This window comes from Corvus cornix, chromosome 12, assembly GCF_000738735.6.
Source record: "Corvus cornix cornix isolate S_Up_H32 chromosome 12, ASM73873v5, whole genome shotgun sequence".
NCBI lineage: Eukaryota > Metazoa > Chordata > Aves > Passeriformes > Corvidae > Corvus > Corvus cornix.
The window spans coordinates 12,068,599-12,090,957 of NC_046342.1; the positions used below are offsets into that span (position 1 = coordinate 12,068,599).

Consider the following 22,359-nt stretch of genomic DNA (forward strand, 5'->3'; position numbering starts at 1 on the left):
CTGTGCAGAACAAACCATTTTTAAGAGTAGAAAACACCAAGGGAGAGGTAAGAGAGCTGGTACATCAGGTTAGAAGCACCAATAGCAGTTATTTTAGCAGTCCCAAATGATGATTACTGAAGCACATATGATTCTCCATGGCACTGCAGCTTTGAAGCCTGGATTAAGCTGTTCTGAACAGCTAACAGTGGACTGTATGAATATTCATACAAAATACAATATTTTTCCAGTCTTCAAATCTTACCTACCCATTGTAAGTACATGTCCCAAAAGTTTCAAACTACATTTGGTTTATGGCATTAAAAAGAGTTATTTGCAAGAAAGATCAATATCATAAACTGATGTAAAAATTCAAGAATTTCAAAATCCATAAATACATTTTCTCCCAGAATATATGTAGTTCTACCAGAAGAGACTTCCCCTGCCATTATCACACACCTCAAAAGCAATTCTAAACAAATCACTGGAGGAAATGCAAAGTAAATGAAAATGTAAGCATACACTAACAATACTTACACAATTTAGTACACAAAATGCTAAAATAATAAAAAGTGTTGTGAAAAGATTCTTTTTAAAAAAGATCAATATAAAAATGAGTATGTTCTCATGGTTTCAGAAAATGGAAAGGGATGTTGTAAAATACATGTTCAGGATGAATGACATCCTAATTACTACCAAATATGACTCACTGCCTGGTGGTGGATAGTGCAATTCCCTGATGACAGCTAGTGGAAGATTGAGGACAAGACAGAGAGTGAATTAGTCAGTCTATGAACCAGAATATCTGTCTAAATAATTTTTGGTCTTATTTCATAGTAAAGAATACCCTGCCTCAGTTTTGCGATTTGAGTTGATGTGAACAGATCCCTCCAGGGGTTGTCAAACTGAGCTCACAGTTGGCATAATTCTGGGTTTAAATAACATTCCTCTTGTCTGTAAGACTTCAGTTCTGCCAGACCATTTCCATGTTAAGTGACCTTCTTTTCTGAAAACTCACAAAGGAGGCCAGAAGACCTTCCACAAATTAGGTATGAACCTGGAAGTACTCTTTCAAATATTTTTCAGATCAAGACTTATGTGACTGAATTTATATTTAGGCAGTTGCTTGTGGAACAAGTAATCTTTCTTCTCTGTGAGTACTTACCCGAAAGACATATCTTAGTGGTGGGCATAACTTGGATTCTGCTAATGCAACATTATACCACTATTATACCACTACAAGCTTCCAGGATATATCAGTGAGCAATTAGGAGAATCTTCCTTCTCCTTTGCATTTCTGACTGAGAAACAGGGACCATATGCAGTAAGAAATCTTGAATACTCTTGTAGACAATCTTTCTCCAGAATGTTTGTGTTGTATTTGAATTGATGTCTGAAGTGTGGAAACAACTATCCAAGAAGCTGAATGGGCCAATTCTCTGACAGGGCAAGGAAGTCTTACAGGATCTCTAGAATAAAGCAAGGCATTTAAGCAGAAATGTCTTGTAAGCTTTGCAAATTTTCTTGGATAATGTTTATATGTGTGGGTATAAACTTCACATTAAACTCTGCAATATATATAACTGTGTCTTCATAGTGTTGCAAAGCTAGCATGGATTTTCATAGGTCTTAAGATTTAAGAGAACATTTAGGTAAGACACCGTCAAATAAAATATTTTAAAATATTTGGCTCTATATACACATAGTATTGAATTGAAACTGTGCCCCACACACATTTTACAAGGGCTTACAATCCTCCTTCAAAGTAAACCCATTTTAAAGTAGAAGTTTTTCATATTTATAACTGAAAGTTATGCTGGGTAGTGTGTAATATTCAAAGTGATTTTATTCTTTTTTGGCTGTCATAGTTTACAGCAGCTGATAAACCACTTCCATTTCAACATTTTCTCCTGACAGCATATATCCAGTTCTTGGTAAACTATCATAGAATATAAAACCACAATTTTAGTATATCTGTTTTGTACATGTTTAAGAACATCTGTTCTAACTGCAGCTCAGTAATGTGATTGATCTATGTGCCTTTACATTCACAAGGGTTTCTCAGATTCATTTAAGTCAGTAACATGACACTCTTCAATGAGTCTGGAAATCAAGCCAAAAAGTTTAAGTGATGAAAAAATTAAACTCACTCAGAATGTGCTTTATATATAAAATAATGGTTGGATACATAAATTCATTATCTAACATGATTATACCCTGTCTTGCCTTGCAAAACATCAAAGGTATTTCAAAATTAAAGATACACAAAAAACTGCCTTCTGGTGGTGCTGTTGCCATAGATTCCAACTAAAGGACACAAATGCATAAAATGAAGAAAAATTTGGAAGAAAATACTCCTTATTTATCTTTGAAAAACATAAGAGAAAGAAAGCAATTGATACTACTGATTTAAAGAATCAGAAAGATACAACCTGGAAACACATGTAAGCATGAAAGTTTAATCATGACAAGAATTTCAAGCTGTCCTTAATTTCTCAAATTCCAATATGAGGATTATTTCTATTTCTTTTCCATATACTGCAGTGCTAAAGTAATTTACCTATGCAACTGGAAGATGGCTACAGATCTATATCTCTCTCTCTCTAAACTTTTCTGCAGTTTGTACATCTGATTTTGGAAGGATTGAGCATTTGAAAATTCTCTTAACTCAAATGATGGTGGTGCTAAAGATCAGGGACATAAAAACAAATCTGCTTTTATTCTGCACATATATTTTTTACATAATAAAAATATATAAGGAATAAATACATGTATAAGAAACACTTCTTTATAAAAACTGGAAGCTGAAGAAATGATGAGTTTACTAGTATTGGCGGATGAAAGCATTGAGAGCAGCCCTGTGGAGAAGGACTTGGGAGTATTGCAGGATGAAGAACTAGACATGACCTGTCAGACCAGAGTACCAATTGTATCCTGGGCTGCATCCAAAGGAAGCATTGGCAGCAGGTTGAGGAGGAAGTTCTGCCCCTCTACTCTGCCCCTATGAGACCCCACCTGGGGTATTGTGTCCAGCTCTGGGGTCCTCAGCACAGGAAAGACATGGACCTGCTGGAGTGAGTCCAGAGTGGGGCTGCAAAAATTATCAGAGGACTGGAAGATCTCTCCTATGGCGACAGGCTGAGAGAGCTAGGGTTTTCAGCATGGAGAAGAGAAGGCTCTGGAAAGGTCCTACTGCAGCCATTCAGTACCTAAAGGAGGCTTTACAAGAAAAAGGGGGACAGAATTTTAGCAGGGCTTGTTGTGGTAGGACAAAGGGCAACAGTTTTAAACTAAAAGAGGGTAGATTTAGACCAAATGTTAGGAAGAATTTTTTTACATTGTGGGTGGTGAGGCATTGGAACAGGTTGCCCAGAGAAACTGTGACTGCCCATCCCTACAAATGTTCAAGGCCAGATTGGATGGGGACCTGAGCAACTGGGTCTAGTGGAAGGTGTCCTTGCCCAGTGCTAGGAGTGACGGATTAGATGACCTTTAAAGGTCCCTTCCAAACCAAACTATTCTATAATTCTATGATTTTAGGTCTTACAGAAAGAGAATGCCTGACTAAAGACTATTTCATGTCAGCTAACCATTTAAATACTGGCACAGCATTGCTACTCTCACGTCTTCTGAAACGTTGTAAGCATATCAAAATATACTAACATTCACCATCAGCATACCAAAATTCCCCCAACTACTTTTTAAAAGCTTCTGTGTTGAAAGAATGTGGGGTGATTAAATAATCACCTCCATTAACAATTGTTGTTAACAGCCTTCTTAGATACCAAAGGTCTACAGAGTGAATTATCCCCCTCACATAGATACTCTGCATTTTTCCAAATGCTGGAACAGAATTACATCGAGCAGTGTTAAACACAGAAGTCCATACTCAAAAAACTTCTATCATATCTATGAATAGCTGGTGCTCTGGCTGATATCTCAGAAAGGAAAATATGAAGTGAAACACCAGATGCTGGGGACTGACTGACACTGTTCAGAGTTCTCTCCATAAAGGCTGAGTAAATGGGTAGGGAAGACCTGGAAAGCTGAATGTCTTTGTTTTTGTGAGGAACTAAGTGGTTAGTCTTTATCTGAGAAAGATCAGGTTTCTTTCCTAAGTTATTTCTCCTTGAAAATGAGTTTCTTGCCATTTAATCTTAAAATAGTCTCAGTGTCCGCCTTGCAAAATGCAGTGGAAAAACCTGCTAAGGCTGAATGTGTAAGGTACAACAAACTCTTCAGTCAGCTGAATGAAACATGAAAAACTCTCTCAAAGACAAAATCTTGCCTTTTACACTTGAATTATGTAGAGAAAGATGAGCATAAAGGGCTGTTATGAAAAACTACAATTATATTAAATTGCAATTTATATTACTAACCTATTATGTCTAAACACTTTTTTTAGATTGAAGCTACAGAAGTTGATCAAGGCAGTAAGATCAAAGAATAGTCTTTGCAATCATATTGTGCTTCACTGAACACTGAAGGAGTACATTTTACTTTAAAAGTTCGTTATGTTTTAGTCATGCACTTTGTATTAACCAAACCTGATGTATCTAAATATTCTTATCAGTTTCCTTATAATTAAGCTACTAAAAAATTAATGAGACTGCTATTCTCTATATTTAATTGACTTCCATTTGCCTAGTCTTGCAGATTTGAACCATGTTTGAGCCTATTTAGTGAGCACAGAGAAAACACATTGGAAATATCATTAAATTAACAAAATGTGTAATGGAGATGTATACCAAATAGTTAATACCAACTAATGTTTTTCTGATGTCCTGTGAAATAGTACTCTGTAAATCAAGTTCTTATTTGTACAATTACCCACTTACCAATACATTTCTTCTGTTTTGAAACCTTCATTTAACAGGGTACTCCAAAGTTCCAGCACTGTGTTGATAATTCACTACAGAAAGTTGCTGCTACAGGCCTCTATTTGGACCCTGTAGAACCTTGAAGGTAATTTGCACCTGACACTTTAGAGCATTTACTCTGCAATAGTTAATATTGGGGCAACACAGCTGCGTTTACTCTTCTAATGATGGTTCTGCCTCAGAGTTATGCTGTGTGCTTTACTTAAGCCACATTAATTGTTTATTATTGCTCCAACTGTAATAAAATAACAGCTATATTGCTAATGTATAAATAGAGTAGGAGGTTATCTAGTTTTACAGCAGCTCCTGCTAGTACCTTTATATAGTTCCTGAAATGTTATTCTGTGCTTTCATACATTCAATACTTTTTGGTGTACTGCAACAAATACTCAGCTTCTTATAGCAGTACTGTCACATAGGGCAGGTCTGCGTGATTCTGTACCACTTTGTACCAGGACAAGTAATGATCCAAGGTGTAAAATTCATAATGATCATATACCAAGTACACAGAACTACTGCAGCTTTTTGCTGCTTTCTCCTGCTTCAGTTCTTTAAACATATAGCTTTCCAGTAATGAGACTTTATCATTGTAAGAAGCAATTATTTTCCATTACTCACACTGTAATGCAGCTGCTGACTGGTGTATATGGGTTTCATTCATTTTGGAACTATTTTTAAGTACTGTATCACACACCTGCAGGTTGTCAGCCACTATTGTGACAAACTGTACAGCCTACATGATTATTCAGGATTCTAGGAAGGAATATATATAACAGATTTCTCTTTATCCGTGATGGTACTAGAGAACCTGCTGGAAGCGTGTGTATCTTGGTTAAATATTTTACTTGATAAGTTCTAAGAGCCTTTGGTAATGATACCTTAAGTTTCAACTCTACTCAAAGAAGATTTAGTATTCAAGACCCCTGAGAAAATACTGTGGGTTTAGACTTACTGGTGGGAAACAGGAGTTCCAGGTTGCTGTATCATCATCACTGCTGGTACTTACGTTGACATTGCAGATATCGATCTGTGACACGCTCAGCTCATGGGAGATCCCAGCATCCCATAATTCTTCATTTTGTTGTCTCTTCATGCTGGCCAGCATCTGTAGTTCAGATGAACTTAGTCTATTTGACTGGTACTTTTCCCTGTCATACTCCTGTGAAATAAAATTGAAAAGTCAACAATATCGGACAGGATCACCAAACAGAATAGATGACTCAAACCCAGAGAGACCTTGGAGAATCTCTCAGAGAATCTTCAAGAAGGTACAATACTGAAAGAGAAACAAAATGTTTACTAGAAAAAATAAGTTAACAGATTTCTGTTCAGCTATGAAGATCAAGCATATTTACACATAATTACAGGAAAGAAGAACACCACAAACACTGTAATGAATGGCAGTTTTTATCCAGGGTGTTTGGTGAAGTTGCTGTTCCACTGCAATTAAAAACAGAAGATAAAAGCAGGCTTTAAGAAGTTCAAAAATCCTAGCTAATAAATGCAAACCTTGAATTAAACCCAATCCCACAGTTATCATGTTATCATCAACACCATCAACATACCATTTAGTTACTGGTTAAACAGAGTATAAAATTTCTCTGGAAAGCCATGTCAACACTAAATTTCAAAAGTTTTTCTGGCAATTTGTTAGTGAATGAATTTTTAAGTAAATTTCAATGTCTTTTCACTTTTTTTCATATCCACTAGTTGAATTGTTAATATAACCCTAATTGTTATATCAAACTTGATCCACAAGTCAAAAGCTGCAAACACATAATAACCATTTTGCAGTTGGTACTTGAACCTCACTCAAAACCTTAAAATAAGATACTTTAAAGTCACCCAACCTGCTGGTGGCATCATCGTTGTTTAAAGAACTCCTTCTTTGAGAAAAGCTATCCCTTTTTTAAAGGGTCCACATAGATTGCTCTTTCACAAAGGAACAAGTCTAATACTTGAGACATCTAGTTGTGATTCTAAATGGAAGTAGAAAACATTTCTGCTTGAAAAGTGAATCCAGGCAGTGAGCAGAACTTGAATGGATTTAGATGACTGGAATATTGGCCAGTGGGCTGTGAGACACTATACAACAATATCCCAAGGAAGGACAGTGCTTTGATTCTAGTGAAGAGAATGGAGCTTTTAGACCAGGAGTGTATCATATTCCTGGCAGAAGGGAGGATCTCTCAGTCTGTTTTGCTGTGAGATGGTACCAGGTACCAGAAGACCTCAAGAACACACACGTCAGCAGTACAAGTGATACGAACACTGACAGCTTTTCCTGCTACGAAATACAGTGTGTAATGTTTAAGTGTGTCTTCTAGGGGTACAAAAGTCACCTTACCACCAGAATTCATACTGAAATTATGATTACAACTCTTTGCTTTCTCTGTATATAACATACAAGGTACAAGAAGATGACAGAAGATACAAAGCAGTTTGCACAGCTACCATTCCTTTTTTACCCCTGGCTTATGAGGTCCAAGCTTCATTCCTGAATATTGTGATTACTACTATCATTTTTAATCCTGAAATAATATGAAATGTTTTCTCTAGACCCTTTCTGAATGCCTGTTACTAGCTCAGTGACTATTAGTCATTTGTTCACCTCACCCAAAGCTTGCTTTGTTACACCTGGGGAGCCTGCTTTGCTCTGATGTATCAGTCTTCTACCAGATCTGCAGCTGCTGTAACTTTTATTGATCTTACTGAACATGCTGATTTCCTGTTAATTTTCCTATATATAAACCTTCTGCAGTTATTTGATTATTGTAAGAGAAGCTTTGGCTTGTCTTTCTTCCCTCATATAATTGGTATGCAGTCATTAAACTGACTGAATGAACTGGTGCTCTGCAGAATAAAAGCACTAACTATTGAAAGAACTTTTTTTTCTCATTCTCTTTTTAATAAAAGCACAAAAATTGCCCAAACTTGCTTGTCTGTTCCTTTACATCTATGAAGAAAGATGCATAGATTTTTGGAATTATCACAGCATAATTCTAAACATCTGCTGTTCCCCCACCCCCTCCCCAGCTTATTTCAAATTGTCATTCTGTTTTCTTTTCCTGTAATGGTCTCCCTCTGAAAATACCATACTCAGGAAGGAGAAGAGATGCTATGACCATTTTCTGTGTTAAGCATCCCCTACAATAAACTAATGAAGGAGAAATAGTTTGGACTATTTATTCTTCAACTTCAGATGACTACTACCAAAAAGCCTCTTCACAAATTTCATATTGTCTTTGTTGGTTTTCAAACAGAGAATTTGAAAACTGAATCTGAAATTAAGTTAACTTTGTAATTTAGGAAAATCTTTTGATGTAAGAAGAACTTTTGCAATATTCGTAAATTTGTCTAAAATTAATATTTCATTTAGTAATTAAAAGCTTATCTTGTCTATTTGCATATCCTTCCCTTACAACAAGGCATTTTTATTAAGCACTTAAAACTTTTGCTAGATTGACAAAACCTGTTGTTTAAAGGATTTTTTTCATATATAATGACATTTGCATTCTTCTAGGTTCAAATGATTTATTCAGAATTGTTTGAAAGTAGTTATACGTGTGGAAAACTTTAATTACCAGCTATCTACATGCCTGCAATATTACCCAGAGGGCTATACTTCTTTCTTAATTAAAAATATTTGAACTTAATAATAGAGAACTCTATTAAAACATGAATAAAACATTGCAAGAAACCAGGTCTTTAAAGCATATTAAGCAGCTGGCAAATCAGTTGCAGGAAGACTTGGTTAAGCATTTTTCCTTCTTCACTAGTCCTCTGTATGAGCATAAAAAGAAGTGTCAAAGAACTCCAAGGAAGGGCTTCTGTAAAATTTTAAGACTTGATTAAATCAAGTATAGGACCTAGATCTGCCAGATACTTTAATCTTATGTTTTGTAGCAGTAAAACAAATTCTGTAGCTAATGAGTTCCTATACATTAATAATAGGATTTTTTCTTGAACAAAAATAATTACAGGTAACAAGTCACATGTGCAATACATTTACAGCTACAAGTGCAGTATGGTAATAACCTTATTGTCTAAATTAGTAATCAACTATTGCAATTCACCTAGAGAGTCTACATTTAGCTGTGTTCTACAGGACAAAGTTGATGACTGCATTAAACACTGATAATATCTTTTAGGAAAGTAATAAATGTATAATTTCATTTATTATGGACAAATAGATTACAGTTATGATAAGTAATAAACATACTTGAATTTTAAGTGGAAAAATTTTCTAACACTTGAAAAGATCAGGAAACAAGGAATACATTTAATTGCAAAGATGTAAGTAGTTACTGGAAAAGAGAAAAATTAAATTCCTAAAAACTATACTAGGAGGGAAAGGGAATTCAAAATACAAACAAATTTTACCATACACACTCACTGCATATTACCATCTCTAAGAAAAAGAGAATCAGATTATCAGTATCAACTGGGGCTTTTCCTAAAACTGAAAATTACAGAAACATTATCTTCTTTCTCAACAGAAATGAACCCATGCATGGCTTTCTTCCACATTTTCTACACCACTAGTGGCAGTTCTAATGTCCTTTCCAGATCATAAATACATAGAACATATGCTGCTATTTGTAGGATTTTCTCTGCTTTTTTATTTTTTTTGCTTTTCATAGTCTTTAAAATTACCAGCCACTGATATTTCTCATTATCATGGAGTCTCAGCACTGTTTCTGATTTTCACTTGCACTATTGTGTTTCATTCCCCTTGCTTTCCCCTAATCTACTTCCTTCCCAAAGGAAACCAGTCTCCACAACCTTCATGGAAAAGGATGTTCTGTTTTTATCAGGAAAAGCACAGGGCCTCCACCAATCCAATAATCTACTTGCAGAATACAGGAAGAGATTTCCAGAATCCCTCTGAGAGACAACCTCACAGCATTGTGAGACACATAAACCCCAGCCCCTGCACCAGGACAAAAAGAGACTCATTTCACAAAAAAGCACTGAAGCATCAGTGGCATGGCAGGACGAGCATTTCCCCATCAAGGACACAGAAAAGCTGAATATGTGCTTTCCTAGACTATTCTTTAATCTGCTGCCCAGTTTGGATTGCTCCTCCTAGCTCCATGCCTGGATTTCCATATCCACAATTAACTGCAGGGCTGTCCATCAGCAGCCACAGCAGCTCCAGGTAGGCAGGTAGAACCTTTCAGTGGGATGGCCCTGCCCCAACAGCAGCAGCCATGTCCCATGGAAGTCATGGCTCCTGCTTTCCCTTTTACAGAGGCTGTCAAATCAGGTAACTAAAATTAACTGTATCAACAGCTCACAGAAATGCTACAGACCAAGATTCCTACAGCAGAATGACAGCACACTCCCTTTCCTACAGCAGATGAGACAAACTATAAGGACTCAAAATTATACATGTCCATTTCCTTCATGTAAATGAGGTACAGATCATATTCCAAGACATTAAATAGAATTTTTTTTTCGAACAATGCATAACTACTTCATAGAGCCCCCCAAAAAGAGAAGTGTCTATTCTTTTGGTCCCCAGAGGCGTGCAATACCTGGGGACAAAAGATATTACAAGAAATTCAAGATATATTCAAGATATTAGAAAACAAACTCCATGCTTACAGTAATGATCATGCAGTAGCTCAATTCAACATCCCTGGGTAAAATTACACAAAAAAATTCACAAAACAGCAATCCTGGGACTAAATACCATAAAACTCTTTGACCTGGAAAAGAGACACCTGCAAGGGAATATGATACACAGCCATGAAGTAGGAAGTGGCACAGGTAAGAATATGAATTGAAAAAAAAAAGATTACTCATTGTTTTTTATAAGAAACAAAAGAATAAGAAAGCACCAGGAAGGAGACAAAGCATTCAAAACAAGAAAAATGAAGATACATATTTTTTCCCACAAATAGCAGTTAATGTTTGAAATTCACTGTCACTAGGCAAAGGCCATATAAGTGCAAAAAGCAAACACAAATCTGTGGAAAAAAATTCCACCACCAGTTATTTACCATAGACACCACCTTTCCTGAAGAAATGGCTAAACTAAGGACCGCTGGAAGGAAGCCTGCAGGGCCATGCTGCTGAGGTACCCCCAGGTGCCTTCCTTGTCCTTGCCCGGTTATTCTCTGCAGCCATCTATGGCTGACTGCTGGACAGAAGCTGCCTCACTGCTGGCTCTCAATCACACAATTTATTATTGCTCAGGGCTCACACAGAGAGACCATGAAGTACCCAAATTAACACTCCTTCTGTGGTCATTTGTTAATGCAGCAATTTAAAATCTGCCAATTTTCCTCTGTAACCTTTCAGCCCCAAACTATTTTCTAACTCACATATTTCCAAAATGTGAGTAGCTCAATGACACATCTTTTTATCTACAAACCTTTGTGATTTCTCTTATATCTGGAGTATTATTTTGTGTGCCACAAACCCCTAAAAAATCAACTTTCAACAGACTGAGCACAGTAAATGCTGTTATGATGAACCCAGAATATATCTGAATGAAAGAGGTACATTAATCACTTCATGCAAATGGGTATATCTAATACAGCTTCTCTATACAATCTAGCAATTTAATTTCAAAGAAAAAATCACTTACACAAGTCTGCCCTGTCAGACATGAATTTTCTTTTGAGACTTTCTTGAGAGATGTTTTACTGACAGATCTTTCTAATTGATCTGAAACTCCTTCATATCTTTCAGTTTCTTCAGATACATTTCTAATTACTCTAAAGGATTTAGATTTACTTTGAATTGGAGAAAGAGAGAGGATAGGCTTTAAACTTCTCTGAAAGCTAATAGATTCTGTTTTTCTCACGGTGGAACTCTGTGGTTTTGATAAGATGGTCTCTTCGAAGTTATTTTTGCTGTGTTCCTTATTCTTCGAGTATTCATTTCTCTGTGACATCTTATTTAATGGGATCTGTTTAAAAATTGCTGAATCAGATGTTCCTTTTCTACTGTGGCTGTCCTCAATGTCCTCAGTAGCCTGGATGAGTTCACTGTTGTCATCCTAAATTTAGGAAACAAAGCAAGAGTGGTTGGTTCCTTCTCATCATCACACAATTCAGTTTTACATAACTGTAACACTTCAAAATCTCTCTTTAATCTCTGCTTCCTGTTTCCAAATTTACAAGGATTCTGAAAAACAGCTGCTTCTCCTGGCAAATACACTGACTATACCATAAACATATTCTTACATCTGAAGCTGATTACTCTTTTCAAAATGTCAGGCCAAATTTTGAATGCTGGTAACCTCCCAAACCTGTGTCTTACATGACAGTCATGATTTCAAGAGAATTTACTACAACTGAAAACCAAAACTAAGCAAAGAGTCCCTGACAATGATGTCTTTCCATTGAATTATTAATATTCCATATTTTCACATTGCATCTTCAACTTAAATGTAGAAGAAATAACTCCCGCTGAGATAATTTTGCTCTGCCCTGGTAATCATATGGTACTGGGTATCATATTCATTACCATTTGAATGCAATTTAAGAATTTTAGAGGTTAGTTTATTAACCTTAAATGCATGCTTCTAACAATGTCTCTGCAAAATATCCCACGAATCAAGTGTATGATGTTCACTCATACCCCATCTCAACAGCAATCAGCAGGACTGAACAGAGGGAAAGAGAAATAATGGAAGTGTTTGCCTCAACATTCTTATTCTCAAAAAAGAAAGGATGAGAGAGGCCTCATCTTCATCTGGTGATGCTGCTCCTCTGCCGTATGCTCCCACACAGAATGTAAGGCAGTATCACCTGCAGTGTGCCTCTCACAGCTGAGGTGCAATCCTGCTGCACATGAAAGTGAACCAAGACTGTTACTGACTTCAGTGAGTCCAAGATTACACAGCACGAAGTGCGCATTCAAAAAGATAATCCCTCAGTTTTATTAATGGTACACATTTTGGAAATTTATAGTTTCATTCCCTCAGTTATTTTGTAGAACAGTTAAATTCAGTCCTTCCTGCTATTATGCAACTCAGTTACATTTTATTTCTCTGCTGTGAGCCACAGATTTGAATGCTAAGAAACAAATTTTACAGTTAAAAGTGAAATATACTTGAATGTTCATAAAGGTAGGAACTTTAGCAGTTACTGTAATGACATAATGAAATTATTGCATGCATTGACAATCCAGCAAATTTCTATACAGTATCACATGATACTAGATAGAGATACTAAAAAATGTTTAGTATAAACTAAAAAATTTTCTTTCATTAATTTCATTGCTGGAAGATTTCCACATTGCTAAAGAATTAAAGTTGGTGATGCTCAGACAGGATATACAGCAGAAACACCAATAATCAAGTGACATTCAAAAGCTGGAATTTTATAACCCACTTTCAACAATGGCAATGAGCAAAACCAGTCTCCATTTATAGTTTTAAAAGGTACAATGAAGTCTTATTTACTGAATTCTTGAGCAACCACAAAGGACTTGGATCTCACTCAAATCTATGATGTAGGCTTTCCTACAATATTTTTTTGTAGCGATGATGCACAGATCTGGCATCTCTCTGTTAGCATAGGGCCTGACAAAGTTAGGTTTCTTTCATCAACTTGTTGCAAAAGACACCTGCATTGAGTCCTGTATCCAGTTAGACACAACAACCCGGCAAAGACAGATATACCTGTTGGTATATGGGGAAAAGATGATTTATCCTCTCTGTCTGGCTTGAAGACAGAATCTCATCCGAGGAATTTTAGGATGAAGACTGCTTTATCAAGAGTTACATCTACAAAGTGGCCTACCTCCTCACTGCTGTCAGTTCCTTCAAAGCTATCTTCAGTTTCGGTTTTCTCATCTTCTCCGTTACTGTCTGGCTCCAAATCCAAAGGGAAAACACAACTTTCTGGTGACATATTTGGAGACTTTCCGTGAGGAGGTGATCGAGGTTTTGATGAAAATGTGAAAACCTCTTTATTATTCCTGTGATGATCAGCTGTTTCCCTGTTGTGATGTTCAACAGAGGCATTCTGGGCTGAGGGTAAATTACAGCAAGCTGAACTTCCAGTAGCTCCGAAGTGCTCCTTCCCATCCAACTGAATACTCTCAGTGAAGCTCTCTGGAAACACCCATTTATCTGAAACATACAATTTTAATGGCAAATATGTAAATTGTGAGCTACTCTGATCATTCTCATTTTCTCAGAAAGTTGTAGAGCAAAGTAAATTTTTCTAATACAGAAATATTTTGCCTATCAAAGAAGAGTAAGAGTGATGAGGATGCAGTGAAAAAGATCAGGTTGCTTTCAAAGTGCAGCAAGGTTAATCAAAACATTTCTAATCAGAGCTCAAAAAGCACACAGGCTTTGGTACATGACATGCAGGCCTGCAATTTGCAAACCTGAAACTATTTAGCTGTCAAGATTTGAAACCTGCAACTGAATTTTATTCTTGGAAAACATAATTTTATTAAATATGGCCATTGATATTTTGCTATAGGCATTTTTTGTGTCTGACATTTAAAAAATAATCACACATTGGTGGAAAGTTCATAATATTACAATCTGCTCCTTCTTTATTGCTGGAATTCCACACTTTTACATTGAGAACTTATGGTTTAAATCTCAATTTAAAACTACTGTTCTGATAAAAAAATGTGACATGAAAAATGTATAAAGATGTATAAAGATTCAGCGAGTTTCCCTGAATATAGCCACAACTAATCGGACAATTTAAAAACAAACAATAAACTACAGAAATGGATTTAAAGATGGAGTGCACCAGATACACACGAAAAGACCATTTTTATACTCTTATTGTTAACTTATATTTTATCGTTTGGAATGTTGGTATAGAAAAAAAAGGCAATTTGATTGATTGCAACCAATCTCAAATAGCATCTAAGGAAAGGAGAATTGCTCAAGTATGCAATACTCCCTTATCTTCATTAAAGGTAGTGTGGTGTGGATTATTCACTAGATATTGAAACTTTCCAGCTCCATAAAACAAAGTTACCATCAACCACACTAAAAAAATTCAATAAAAAAATACTAAAAATGTAATAATGAAGTTGCATTGCAATAATAAAATGCTTGCCATCACAGAAGACAGTAAGTTCAGTGTGATATTTTGTGCTTTACTGTGATATTTTAGTTTTAGTTTTGTTAGAATTACCACTTCAGGCACATTCAGCAGCTTGGGTGGGTGGGAGGAAGTCTGAATCACCATAAATGAAGACAAAAGAAAGAAAAATGAGATGCCAGGAGAAACAGCTGTCTTCTTATTGGGTTGCTGTGATTTTTCCAGTTTATTGAAGACAGCTAGTAAAGCTACCAAACTCCAGTTAATATCCAGGAAACAGTGAAAAGTAGGGACTTGACTTGTATGATCATGGCTTGCATCTTCTTGTTCCAGAGAAGACCATTTTTCAATCTCTACATGAAGACCATCTTAAAAAGAACCCCCAGGGCTTTCAGGTAAACTCTTGTTATATTAGAAAGTCATTCTGGTTTAAAACAATCTAGTAGATTGTTCTTTTAATTATTATAAGCCTTGAAAGCTGAACATGCAAGTGATTCTATTTATTTCATAAATATTTTGGACTAGTTTTTCCAAGAGCATCAAGAAATGAGTGAGACTTCAAAACTTCTAGGAAACAGCCTTCATTGAGTAAACCAAATGACTTTTAGCTCTGATCTATAATTACAGGTTCTTCAAAGGAGGATATTAGAGCAGAATTCTGCTATCTACTATCATTCAAGATTGTGTCACACTCCTCTGATAACATATTTTTCATAGGCAATGGAATTACATGTGAAGGGTGGTACACAAATAAAACAAAATCATAAGAGAAAACACAGTCATGAACATTTCACAGATTTTATACCTTCTCTATATTTTGCTATCTATAAAAGCTGCCTTTATTAAGCAATCATTTCTCCTATAAAAATGAAATGAGAAGAGGGATTTTCTCATGAACTTTTTAAGTGAAGCTGAACACAGTATTTGGATGTTCAAGAACAAAGACTCAGGAAATGTTTTTTCCCCAACTGATCCTGTGACCTAACATGATTTAAAAACTCTGACACACTAAATCAGTATTTTCAATTACTCTGTTATTTATCCAGTAGGAATCTCGCCCACCATGGCTGAGATTGTTTTGAAAGTCTTTGGCCCTGAAGATGCTGCCTTGTTCACAACTCCAGAAAGCACTATGCAGGAATGCCACAAAAATATTACTTATCCCCAAACTTCAACTGGAAAAGTCTTCTAGATGTAAAGAATCTTTTTCCCAGCTATTCCGGTTGCTAAGTCTAAAAGACTGTTTACCCTTTTTCCTAAGGCAATGATATTAAAATTTTTAAATTGCTGCATTTTCCAAAACAAACAAACAAATCTTCAAAAGTTAGCTAGCTAAGGAATTTCCTGTATTTTTTCTTATCTCAGCACTTTGCAGTCTTCTGACCAGTCTGGCACCCACCCTTCCAGTTTAATCTAGACACATTTTATTAGGTTTCCCTGGCAGTGTCTTGACTAACACCAAAATACATAACATACACTCCTCAATATTCAGAAGATCTTTTCCTCATCATAAAATTAGATTTGACACGTTTCATGCTGCCTTCATGGTTTACCAATATGCACTAATAGCTCAGACCACTGTAAAGAGCCCTCTAGGGTATGGTTATGCCCTTAGTGCACAACTCACTTCAAGAGAATTCAGGAATTCTTATGCACAAAGGACTGGGAAGGAGTAGAGGGGAGTGGCTTAACCTTTTTGTCTCCTGACTTAGCAACAACCCACTTCCCACATTGCAGTCTCACCTGTTCTATTCTCATTCTAGAATAATGTCCAATGCAGTTGTTGCTGTTTAATTCATAGAGGGAATTACAGATAAAATTTTGTAATGAATTCTGAAGGAAACAACATGATGTATCACTTGCTTTTTTAAGATTTTAAGTCAATTTTGATAGAAGTATCAAAACTTATAAAAGAAGTCCTAGAGTAACAGTTTTTGTCAAGTGTTTAGAGAACATGAGGCAGTTAGAGCCTTGAACTCCTGACTTCTACTCCTGGCTCTGCCTCAGACATCCAAAATTTTCTTACATTTTAGTCACCATTGTAATGTCTTCCCCAGACCAAAAGGAGTTCAGAAATAAAAATAAGCACTTTAAAATAATTATATAATCTATATAACATTAGCCTGAATATCCTGCCTTTTTAGCCTAAGCCTCCCTGTAAGAGCTACATTCATTTACAGAGTTGTTGAAGAAATATACTTGAGTTAGGAATAAGTCAAACCCAAACACTTATTTGCATAGCACAGTATTTATTCTTAATGAAATATGCATGGGGAAGACAGAAAAGTCTGTATGATTTGAAGATGACATTTTATGCTGGTTACAGAGTTCAGCAACTTCTGTAACCTGTAGTCAGTGTGTAGCACTTTTTAAATAGTCCAAAAGTGAAAGATGCAGGGAGTTTTGGACCAAACAAAATCCCATTATCTCTCCAACAGAAACTATACTAGAATTTCTTTTTAACTCATAATTTCCATGTCAATTGTAATGAATAATTTGGAATACATTCTTAGCAAAATATGCAAACTACTACGTAATCGCAACATTGCAGCAAACAACATAAATGCAAGAATGATCACCTTACCATCTAATTAGCTCTTCTACACAGTCAGACTTATGCTAAAGCTTCTAATCACAGCCTAACATTTTAATGAAGGTTTCAGCATTGAATAAATAAGATTGGCGCAAACAATGTTAACTCATTTTATTTCTTCTCTCAGGTCAAGTATATCCCACTTTGGAAGAAGTCCAGAACAAAGCCTAGAAGAGGACTTTCCTTGATAAAGAAGTTGCTCATAGGAAGTTCCTCAGAAAAAATAAATCCAGTATTAATGGAAAAAGAAATCATTAAGTCATCTACATACAATTAGATAACTTCATGTATTGAAAAGAAACTGAAATCTGCAGACTGAGCTAACAGTGACAAACAATGAAAATACAGGGAACAGTTTGTAGAATTGTACCATACAAACTCACATAATGCATTTATCTGCCTGTACACACAATTAAGATTATCAGGAAACAGTTTTCATTCCTGCAAACACAAACAGCAAAAGAGCAGAGTTTACACATAGCTTTCTTCCTCAGTTCTCTGCCTCTGAATTTATGAGAGGGCATTTAGACAGGCCAGTCTACTGCCCTAAGGCTGTCTTTTCATATCACTTAAAATTACATAAAATAACGTGTTGATTAATTTTTTTAAAATTCTGGCATTAGATAGAGGTCCTGGTGTTCTAGATGAAAAACAAGTTAAGACAGTGATTCCTGCCCCAGAGTTCTCAAAATTCAGGTAAATAGGAAGGAATTAAAATATTCTCCAGAAGAATTCTCTATTTGCCTGAATATCTTGCATCTCTTTCAGTCAAATTATAGAACCCATAATAGCAATTATGGATTACTGAAGCTGCCATACTATATAACCACTTCTAAATATCCCCAAAGAATACACACAATGGAAATCATTCACAATATGAAGGAAAACCTCATTGGTCAATTTTGAGCACATTTGAGTAGTCCAACTACTTTTCAAATTGCTGGCTATGCCTTCTAATAAAATGTAGCACTACTTTTTCATAGAGACAAAGGATACTTTGGCCACAATAATGCCCTTCCCAGACACATGAAAAGGAAGTTGATTGACACTGTATGACAAAAAAAAAAAATCCACACTTTTTGGTAGACAGGTGTGAAAGGGAAAAAACCCAAAACATAAGCTGAGGTGTCTTTCTGTGAATAAGAAAAGAAATAAATCACCACTGAACTTAATAAACAAAATAACCCTCTCCCCCCTGCCCCCCCACCCCGATATTACATAGGTACTGTAGTTAACATTCTAAACTCTTATCTGGGAAAAGTAAAATTTCTTGTGCATTTCATATTTGGAGTCTTCAGTGTTAAATTTATTAGGGATTTAAAGAATAAATTATTTTTAGTTCTTTTCCTTTAATCATGAGAGCATGGAGTTTTTCTTTTTATATTCATTCGCTGCTCTGGTACTCTGCTTAATCCTGCAAATCTTTATCAGTGCTCAAAAGCAATTCTGTTGCAGGGTGCTTGATTTCCATAATCCCCCACAACACAGACATTTTTTTTTTATGTGAACTGCTTTTGGGTCCTTTGAAATTTACAGCAGATAGTCCCTCACACCACATAGAACTGAAATGTAAAATAACATGAAATGAGTACCATACCACTGGTTATCTCCCATGCGGGTTTGGCTGCATTTTTTAGAGATAATCTTCTATCACTGCTCTTGTCTGGTGATGGTACTTGTGGTGAGGTGAGCTGAAAATCTGCTTCTCCACTCACAGATGTTTTCTGAGTCTGAATTTCAGGGTCTGAAATGCAATGCAGAAATGAAATGCCTGTGAAGACTCATATTGAGTGCATGTGGGGCATTGTACTGGGATGCAAACATCTTCCAAACAGTGTGGGAATCTTGCAGGGCAGCAGGAGCATGTCAGCCAAAAGGAAGTAAAAATTTAACACTAGGCATGGAAGAAGGGCAAACCATAGTAATTATAAAAAACAGGCTTGCAAAAGTCTGCAAAACAATCAAGAACCACTGCAGCAGTTCAGTTATTTTCGCAGCATGAGGAAGGAGGAGCATGTGTATAAATTGTGGCTACTGCCAGCAGGTGCTGATCCCTGGCTCAATCACTCACAATACAAATAGCTGCAGAGAGAATGAGCATTTATTCACCCTCATACAGGAGAGTAAGTCATTATTTAATGAATATGTCTTCAGTAATTAATTAGGTAGATAAGGGATTAGAAAAACAAGAATGAAGTCTTAGGTTCAAAGGCACAATCATGCAAAAATTTTGGCAGTCTGAGAACTCTTCATATTCTTTGCTTTATGCTCTTACCATTTTGATATACATTTGCAGTTGTTCGGAGAGTATTTCTTTTGTCTCCTTGATCTAAAGTATCATTGGATGGCCTGAATGATAGCTCCAATCTCTCAGTATCTAGTATGGATTCAGCTGGCATTCCTGAATTTTGAAGTTGGCATGATGTTTTGTTACCAAAGGTCTTTTTTACCTTGAAAGACATTATTTCTTGATGAAAGATAAAAATATAACAGCTTTCAAAATACTCAAAGATAAACACACATTTTGAATTACACGTCTTTTTCAAATACATATTTCCAAATCTTTTCTTAAACATTTTTTCAGGAAACTTCATGTTAGGCTCTATTCAGTGTGGTATCTCCAATCTTTACAGTCAAGTAGCAGGCAGAGGTTTTTTTTCATGGAGTGAATGGAACAATGCAAAGAAAAGGGAAAAAAATTAAAATCCACTATCAGAATAAAAAGACTAAAACTTGTAGTTATTCTGGACCTCAGGAGTATTTTCTTCCTTGGAGGAAGTAATATCACTTCACATCTTGACTTTCAAGTGACTTCCTACACAAGAGTCTATTTCCTTTGGCTGGATCCCTTATTCTTGCTGTTAAAATGAGAACTGTAGTCCTGATCAGATTCCAAAAACCTGTATATTTGTTGCTGGCAGACTGGGACCAGGTGTTTTCCTTGGCATTGTAATTGACAGCATCACATGAGCTACTGTAAGGCTGACTATCAGAGCATACTGAAATGTAATTTCTGCTCTGCATTATAGCTCTCATCATAAGGAAAAATATTTACACACACACACAGGAAATTTCAGCAGTCTAGAAAAAAATTTCAGAAAAATTAGGATGAGAAATCACAGAGTAATTTCGGTAGAAAGAGACGTCTTTGGGTCTGATGCTGAAATTAGATCAGCCCGTTGCAGTCAAGTTTTGATGTCTTCAGAAGCTCTGAAATTCTCCAATCTCTTTATGACCCTGTTGCAGTACTGAACCTCTTCATTGATATATTTAGTCAGAGCCTCCCTGCAATTAGGGCCCACTGCCCCTGGCCTTTCAGGGCACCTCTTAGGAGAGGCCTGGCTTTTCTACAGCCCCGCATTCATTGAAAATAGCAACTAGATTCCCCCCATGCCTTCTCTCCTGTGGGCTCAACAAACCCATGCCCTGAGCTGGAGCCACCCATGCATTTTCCTTGCCCTCCTCTGGATGTTACAGGATCTCTGGCACTGGAGGTTCATGACCTACCACAGTTCTCTGGAGGCAGCCTCTGAAATAAACATTTAGTGTAACTCCTCTGCTTATCAATGTCTTCCTTTGCAAAAGTGCCAACAGCGGTGCTGGAATTTAGCCCTTCTTACCTTTCCAGATACCTTTGTATTGGGTCTTCTGTTTGAAGATGGAGGTGGTCCAAGGATCTTTGACCCAAATGCAATATGTGATACATCTTGAGTTTTACTGCTGAATATGTTGCCTTGGACTCTACTAACCAAGTTACCTAAGTTAAGAAAAAAAATGGTTTAAAAAAAAACTTACAGTACTTACAAGCAATAAAAAGTAATGTTTTTTAAAAATCAACTAAAAGAAGAGAATTATGAATACTAAACATATATAAAAATTATGGTCCTTTAAAGTGCAATCCCTAGAAATATAGGAATAACACATTTTATAAAAGTATGTCAACATATCAGCAAGAAACTTTTGGTCTATTATAGAGACATATTTCTAATCTTCTTGCTTTAAAGTTTTATTTAAAAGTGGGTTATTTATAAACAAAAAAAAATTGGTTTGCAGGATTTCTTTACAACTTCAATGCAAACCCAACTTCTGACAGGAAGAAAAAAGAACTCTAATTAATAAATAACAGAATAAATAAATAATAACACAAAAAAACTGAGGCAAGACTGTCAAGATATTAGTCACAGCTCAGAGAACTATTTACATGTAGCTTGCTTTTTGAAATTACTGAATCTACTGTATTACCAGGGCTGAGCCCTAATATTGCAAACAAACTATTGCTGCTAAAATATTCTACCCTTTTCAGTATTTATTTTTTTTTACTGCTTAAATTGGAGATTTATTTTTGTAAGTCTTTCAAAGCACAGAAGTTGCCAGCAAGTCTTCAAGACAAACAAAAAGTAAACATGGAATGCAAGTGAATGTTCCCAAAAAAATTTAAAAAAGGACAGTAAAATGGTTACACATTAATTTTACTATCAGGGTTGCAGAGCTGCATGTACTATCTATTTTCCTCTTTTATAATTCTCCAAGATCGTCAGTGAATTCTCCTTTCCACAGCTGATAAAACTGGTATCTTCACATTAATTTATATTTAATATTTACATCGTCCAAAGATATTTTCTTGCTACAACTTCAGTGTTAAATTGCTATTTCACTTTAGAGATTTGACACCTTTATAAAGCAATAAAGTAGAAACAAAACATTTTGCCGATTCCCCTGAGCATTTTTCATAACCTTATTTCAAGATTAAGCTTTATTTACAGTGTCATCAAGGAAATGAAAAACAGTTCATGCATTAGCCACCAACATCATCATTTACTGTACTAATAAGCACAGAAGAAGCTACTTACTGCCATTACCTGCCTCCCTT

General features: G+C 35.9%; 1 protein-coding gene across 3 annotated transcripts in view; it reads right to left on the bottom strand.

Annotated features, from left to right (window-relative positions):
- CFAP20DC (CFAP20 domain containing) overlaps positions 1 to 22,359 on the bottom strand; it is a 72,631-nt gene that overhangs the window by 19,840 nt on the left and 30,432 nt on the right. For all 3 annotated transcript variants that reach the window (XM_010390177.4, XM_019280248.3, XM_019280247.3), the window contains 6 exons: positions 21,110 to 21,246; positions 19,765 to 19,939; positions 19,087 to 19,233; positions 13,622 to 13,953; positions 11,458 to 11,871; positions 5,866 to 6,018 (listed from right to left, as the gene is read on the bottom strand). In XM_010390177.4, coding sequence (XP_010388479.4) covers positions 5,866 to 6,018; positions 11,458 to 11,871; positions 13,622 to 13,953; positions 19,087 to 19,233; positions 19,765 to 19,939; positions 21,110 to 21,246 — 1,358 coding nt within the window. The remainder of the gene's footprint in view (positions 1 to 5,865; positions 6,019 to 11,457; positions 11,872 to 13,621; positions 13,954 to 19,086; positions 19,234 to 19,764; positions 19,940 to 21,109; positions 21,247 to 22,359) is intronic.